The 7,500-nt window shown below is 44.9% G+C and overlaps 1 protein-coding gene across 6 annotated transcripts in view; it reads right to left on the bottom strand.

Annotated features, from left to right (window-relative positions):
• Nucleotides 1-7,500, bottom strand: part of DCC (DCC netrin 1 receptor) — a 634,243-nt gene that overhangs the window by 154,569 nt on the left and 472,174 nt on the right. For all 6 annotated transcript variants that reach the window (XM_075267856.1, XM_075267865.1, XM_075267883.1 and 3 more), the window contains exon 9: nucleotides 531-685. In XM_075267856.1, the coding sequence (XP_075123957.1) occupies nucleotides 531-685 (155 nt within the window). The remainder of the gene's footprint in view (nucleotides 1-530; nucleotides 686-7,500) is intronic.

The following is a 7,500-nucleotide window of genomic DNA, read 5'->3' as shown; positions in this document are numbered from 1 at the left end:
ATATGCTGTCTACTCCTATTCAAGAACCCGGGAATTTTAGTGCAGCGCCTAATACAGATTGCACAAAATCCCTGTTCACTGCAGCTTCCAGCACCAGCAAACTACTAAAACAGCTGATCTGCGTGGGTTCCAGGTGTCAGACCCCACAGAACAAATACAGATGACTGTTCTGCGGATAGGTCATCAGAATGGGGGCAAGAAAACCCCTTTAAGGATTTTGTACAAGTCTTTAAAAACAGACTGTAAAGACTGATATATGGTATAAATCCTTCCCAAACGCATCGGGGCAGAATCACTAAGAGTCTGGACTATTTTGTATCGGGTTACGACTTTTTAATGCCGCTTACAACTAAAGTAGTCCAAGTTGCGTTTTTATGTTTACCTCTCCGCTTTTCTGGACATCGGCCGAGCCAGATTTACTATCATTGACTCCCCTTTTATGGTGCTGGCATAGCTCTTAGCCAAGGGGCAGGGGTGCATGGGTGTTCCTCAGTAAATGATTTGGATACCTATGATATCTATGTACTTACACTCCGGTTGTGTCGCCACCTTGACTGGTTGTGAGCTCTCGCCGGGGCCCCATTCATTATACGCTACAATACGGAAAGAGTACGTCTCCTCTGGTTTCAGATTGCCCACAGTTAACTGCAAGGCCACAGGCTGCGATGTGTTTAGTGCCCGCTCCCTGGGGGGAAAAGGACAAAAACCAAATTATATTATAAGACATCCAAGACACAAGAAGTAGAAAAACAAGAAGGGCTAAAATACAAGTCAATAATAATAAGTCATGATGTTCTGAGATATACCTTGCGATGATCAATATAGGTCGATATATGACTTAGGGCTCCTGGGACATGGGCCTTCACCAATCACCAGGTCTCTTGAGGAACGACTTGTCTATGGGCCATATGTGTTTAGGCCATTGTTATTGTCCGTGTGTAAGCTGCTTATCTTGGCTCAGGCAGCAAATTGGTCTTATCTCCCATTCTAATGGATACCCTTCCAACAACCAAATTTCTACATGATTGGGTCATAATTGATGGTTGACTTGGAGTATTTTCTCCCATTCTAATGGATACCCTTCCAACAACGAAATTTCTACATGACTGGGTCATAATTGATGGTTGACCTGGAGTATTTTTTGACATTTACTTTTGACATCTATTCAAAAGTTTTAGATGGGTGTAGGTCTACACAAGGGACCACTGATGGAAGCAGAATCCACCGTAAGTAGTTCTTACCACCAGGGGAATCTCTGGTCGGGTTAAAGGGGTTGTCTAACTCATTGTTATTGATGATCCATTCACGGGGTAGGTGATCAATAAAAAAGAACTGGACAATGTGGACAATCATTCTATATGGCGCCTATACAGTATAAATAAGTGTAATACATGGTCAAGATTAGATATGAGTGAAATGATTCATATTGAGTCAAATTTTCCAAAAACTTCCGGTTCAGCTGAACCCAAAATTTAAGGAGTTCACCCACAAATCATTATTATAATAATCAGATTGGAGGCCCATAGGAGGTGCAGAAACATAATAAACACTGATGCTAACCTTCCTTCTGCTGGGCTCCTCATGGTGGCCATTGCTCCATCATGGTCCTCTTCTGGCTTCTTCCAGCCTCCTGGATGACATCAGGATTGTGGATGTCACAGGCCAAAGTGTTCCTCTGGGCCAATGACATCCAGGAGGTCTCAAGAAGTTGGAAGAGGACTCTGATGGAGAAATGGGTGCCATGACGGAGAGATGAGAAGGAAGGCGATCAATTCCTTGAGCCTCCGTTTACTTTGCTGCAGGGTCTCAAGAGACTAAAGAGTATAATAATATAACATCTGATTCAGATCAATAATAAAAAGATAAATGAACCTCAGAAATATTTACAAAAGAAGTCTTACAAAGACGTTGCACCTCTAGCCAAGATATCTCTTGTTGTAAGGCAACTGACTGGAGCAAAGTAAACGGAGGCTCAAGGAATTGATCGCCTTCCTTCTCATCTTTCCGTTATGGCACCCATTTCTCCATCAGAGTCCTCTTCCAACTTCTTGAGACCTCCTGGATGTCATTGGCCCAGAGGAACACTGTGGCCTGTGACATCCCCCCCTGGTTTGTTTCTAATAGGATTGTAGAAACACTAAGCTCCACCCACTCCCCCAGATTCAATAGACAGCATACACCAATAAGGCTTTGGAGAGACTAGGCTACCTGGGTTCACTGGCGTAACGTGAATCTCATGGGCCCAGTGCAAAATTTGGAATGGTGCCCCATTCCTACATTGTCCCATTTATAATAGTGGTATATTTTATGTGGCAGAGGCCTCTTTGGGACCCCCCAAGGGGCTGGTATAGACTGCTACCACTAGTTCACCTATTGCTTCAGAAAAGAGATCAAAGAAGGTTATTCTACCATCCTGTGGTCAGGGTAAAATGTGGGTGGCCTTGGCTTAAGGGCCCGTTAATAGTAAAACCTCAGTAGTGATCCTAGTGCTTATGGGCCCCCTAAGACTTTTTGGCCCATCCTTTGTACCCCCTCAAGTTATACCCTTGCTTGGGTTTATCCTTTGTCTTGGCAAACCCCCCCCCTCTAAAGGCATTGTCATTCATTTATAAGTGACCGTGGCGGCGGCAGCTATTCCCCTTGGGTCAACCAGAGTACGCAATCAACAATAGACAGAAGTCCCTCAGGGTCTGAGACCAATCAGGTACAGAAGAGTGGGGTGAAGCGCGCACAAACCAACAACCGGATCAGTACTCTTCAAAAACTTTATTGGTAATCAAGCACGACGCGTTTCAGGCGGATAGCCCTTTCTGAAGTGCATATACAACTGGCTGGCAGCCTTCAAAAAGTATGTCCAATGTGTTCAAAAGCAGCAGCGCATCTCACAGTGCTATAAACAGAGCCTACTCGTGAGAAAGGGCTATCAACCCAAAACGCGTCGTGCTTGATTACCAATAAAGTTCTTGAAGAGTACTGAGCCGGTTGTTGGTTTGTGCGCGCTTCATCCCACTCCTCCGTACCTGATTGGTCTTAGACCCTGAGGGAGTTCTGTCTACATTAGGCACGTCACTATTATCGGGACCCATATTGACCCTTCTCTCTGTTTCCTTAGCTTTGTGTTCCCCACGTGTCACTCAGACACACGAGACACGACAACATATTAATACATTTTACTCATTTTAGATTTTCTTCTCTTCGGTTCATTTTTACCACCCACTTACACCATAAAACATATGTGCTCCGCTATCGAAGCCTCATCTTCTGGGGCTCATCTTGCCAACATCTACTCAAGTGATTTAATAAGGAAGGAGAAAACCGACTATTGTAATCTGCAAAGCACATGGGACACTTGGAAGTGCTCAACGGTATTTTTAGAACCTTCCGAGACAAGGATATCTTTATCTTCCGTAACATCAGAGGGATAAGTAAAGAGCGCAGACTCCATATTTTATACCTAAGATTAAAATGTAACATCTGAGACGAGTGTTTTGACTGCCTGAACATGTGTCGGTAGCGGATGTCTTAGATTTGCCATCACAAGTGACAGGAACCGATAGAAACCAATGTGTCAGCTCAAATTTGAAAGCTTCTCTGCCTCAATCGAAAATACAACATCCCAATTTCCATTTTACCGGTTGTGATCTCCGTTAGAGAAAACCTGACACAACCTGATCTCGCTAATATGAAAAGAACGATTTTGGCAAAGTCTTCAGGATGTTATTGCTCTTTCAATGCAAGGAGCCGAGGTGAGAACTTCGCCCTAGTACATAAATAATAAAAATATCAAAAACTTTCCAAGTCTAACACTATTCAGTTCAGAATTTTTCCTCTCTTTGACTCTCAATATCATTTTATAGAAGGAATTCTTTATGACAACCGCTTCCTCATAGGAGAATACCCCGGGGACACCAAAGGAACTGACAGTGGAAATCTATCAGATTACATGTTTATAGAAGTCTATGGAGAGGAGTGAGCAGGGAGTGAAGGAGATAAGAAAGACAGGTTTAGTAGGATGATGCAGCTAAACAGGAGCTTTCTAACACAACCAAAGTACTGTATTCCCATTAGAATAGATCAGTACTTCTCTGCAAGATACTGGGACTGTTTCTGACACAGGGAGGCAGTTATGGAGCAGATTCTCTCATGCTTACTGTGTGCAGTGTAAAGCAGCTAATCTCCACCTTTCAGATTACTGAAACCCATCATTTTTGCAATGTTTTTTTTCCCAGTTTTGTAAAAATCGTATCTATATAATTCTCATCCTTTCCTGCACAAATACCCATGACCATCCCAAATCAGGCCTGTGTACTTTAGTAGGCCTCAGTAAAGTTACCTCTTTAGTGAGTTAATGTCATGTGCCTTCATTGTCCAGTTGCTTCAATCAACAATAGTTTTTTTTTTTGTTTTTAGTGTCGGGACACCCTACAGCAGTATATACTATACAATGTGACATCACATTGATATCCTGTGATATATCACCATGCTATGAAGCAGATTCTCCTCTACTTACTGTGCACACTGTATAAAAAGTAGTTTCCAGTTTCCACCCCTCAGCTCAGGGAGAACTGCAAACTACAAACAGAGGTTGTACAGGGGGAACACTGCAGAATACAGGTTCTATAATGGCCAGATACAATGTGATGCCTCATGCACGCACTCTATTACTGATTTATGCAAAGTTTGTTGAAAACTTTCAGCTCGTCCCTTTATTCACCTACTTCTGTTTAGAGTCTTTGCTTCATGTCTAGGTTTTTCTTGAAAGAATAGTAGGCGTTATGGTATCTAGCAGCACACCGTGAAGAGGTACATGTAGCGCACAATGCACCAGCATGGGGTCTACCTACTGCAGCAAGTCTACGCTATCATTTTCTCACTTACACTATAATTCACTTGGTATAGCGTATAGTAAATCCTGCCAAATCCTCCACTTGTATAGAGACAGATTGAAGACTTGGCCCTGGAAGACTCCAAATGCAGAGTCTTCATTACGTATTGCCTGCAGATCATCTCACATAGGCATACAATGTAATTACACCGCTCCTGTACAACCAGCAATGATGGTTACATATGTCAGACACCTCATTAGCCGCTTCAAGGTGGCAAAGACCTGATAATGTTCCTCTCCGTAAACTGGGAGAAACTGGAGGACAAATGACTGTACAGCAGGATTAGATGTTATAGCTTCGTTTCCTCAATGAGTCCATTAATTTGTAATGCTCTTTTACCTGTTGGGTTCCCTCTTTATATAGCTCTTTAGGATGGAGACATAGGGAACTAGAATTTCAGTGCTATAGGAGTAGGTGGTCCCATATCACAAATACAAGTGACCTTATCTAACTGGCGTATCTGTACCCTCTGTTTATCGCCTGCTTGTTCACCCTCTGCTTGTTCACTCTCTGCTTGTTCACCCTCTCCTTATTAACCCCCTAATTATTCACCCCCTGCTTGTTTACTCTTTGCATATTCACCCCCTGCTTGTTTATCCTCTGCTTATTCACCCCCCTTGTACACCCCCTACTTGTTCACACTCTGCTTGTTCACCCTCTCATTGTTCACCCCCTATTTGTTCAACCTCTGCTTGTTCACCCTTTGCTTGTTCACCCCCTACTTGTTCACCTCCTACTTATTCACCCTCTTCTTGTTCACCCCCTACTTGTTCACCCTCTACTTGTTCACCTCCTACTTATTCACCCTCTGCTTGTTCACCTCCTACTTATTCACCCTCTGCTTGTTCACCCTCTCCTTGTTCACCCTCTGCTTGTTCACCCTCTCCTTGTTCACCCTCTACTTGTTCACCCTCTCCTTGTTCACCCTCTCCTTGTTCACCCTCTCCTTGTTCACCCTCTCCTTGTTCACCCCCTACTTGTTCACCTCCTACTTCATTTTTTTTAATTTTTTTTTTAAATGTAGATTGTGAGCCCCACATAGAGCTCACAATGTACATTTTTCCCTATCAGTATGTCTTTGAAATATGAGATAGAAATCCATGCAGACACGGGGAGAACATACAAACTCCTTGCAGATGGTTTTTTGCCCTTGACGGGATTTGAACACCAGAACTACAGCGCTGCAAGGCTGCAGTGCTAACCACTGAGCCACCGTGTAGCCCCCACCTCCTACTTATTCACCCTTTGCTTGTTCACCCTCTACTTGTTCACCCCCTACTTGTTCACCCCCTACTTGTTCACCCTTTGCTTGTTCACCCCCTACTTGTTCACCCCCTGCTTGTTCACCCTCTGCTTGTTCACCCTCTCCTTGTTCACCCCCTACTTGCTCACCCCCTACTTGTTCACCCCCTACTTGTTCACCCCCTACTTGTTCACCCCCTGCTTGTTCACCCTCTGCTTGTTCACCCTCTGCTTGTTCACCCTCTGCTTGTTCACCCTCTCCTTGTTCACCCCCTGCTTGTTCACCCTCTGCTTGTTCACCCTCTCCTTGTTCACTCCCTACTTGTTCACCCTCTGCTTGTTCACCCTCTGCTTGTTCAACCTCTCCTTGTTCACCCTCTCCTTGTTCACCCCCTACTTGTTCACCCTCTGCTTGTTCACCCTCTCCTTGTTCACCCCCTACTTGTTCACCCTCTGCTTGTTCACCCTCTCCTTGTTCACCCTCTGCTTGTTCACCCTCTCCTTGTTCACCCTCTCCTTGTTCACCCTCTCCTTGTTCACCCTCTCCTTGTTCACCCTCTCCTTGTTCACCCCCCACTTGTTCACCTCCTACTTATTTTTTTTTTTATTTTTTTTTTAAATGTAGATTGTGAGCCCCACATAGAGCTCACAATGTACATTTTCCCTATCAGTATGTCTTTGAAATATGAGATGGAAATCCATGCAGACACGGGGAGAACATACAAACTCCTTGCAGATGGTTTTTTGCCCTTGACGGGATTTGAACACCAGAACTACAGCGCTGCAAGGCTGCAGTGCTAACTACTGAGCCACCGTGTGGCCCCCACCTCCTACTTGTTCACCCTTTGCTTGTTCACCCCCTACTTGTTCACCCCCTGCTTGTTCACCCTCTCCTTGTTCACCCCCTACTTGCTCACCCCCTACTTGTTCACCCCTACTTGTTCACCCCCTACTTGTTCACCCCCTACTTGTTCACCCCCTACTTGTTCACCCCCTGCTTGTTCACCCTCTGCTTGTTCACCCTCTCCTTGTTCACCCCCTACTTGTTCACCCTCTCCTTGTTCACCCTCTCCTTGTTCACCCTCTGCTTGTTCACCCTCTGCTTGTTCACCCCCTACTTGTTCACCCCCTACTTGTTCACCCTCTCCTTGTTCACCCCCTACTTGTTCACCCCCTGCTTGTTCACCCTCTGCTTGTTCACCCTCTCCTTGTTCACCCCCTACTTGTTCACCCTCTACTTGTTCACCCCCTACTTGTTCACCCTCTCCTTGTTCACCCCCTACTTGTTCACCCTCTGCTTGTTCACCCTCTGCTTGTTCACCCTCTCCTTGTTCACCCTCTGCTCGTTCACCCCCTACTTGTTCACCCCCTA

Source organism: Leptodactylus fuscus, chromosome 1 (genome assembly GCF_031893055.1).
Source record: "Leptodactylus fuscus isolate aLepFus1 chromosome 1, aLepFus1.hap2, whole genome shotgun sequence".
NCBI classification, from domain to species: domain Eukaryota; kingdom Metazoa; phylum Chordata; class Amphibia; order Anura; family Leptodactylidae; genus Leptodactylus; species Leptodactylus fuscus.
This window is presented reverse-complemented; position numbering and strand designations above follow the sequence as displayed.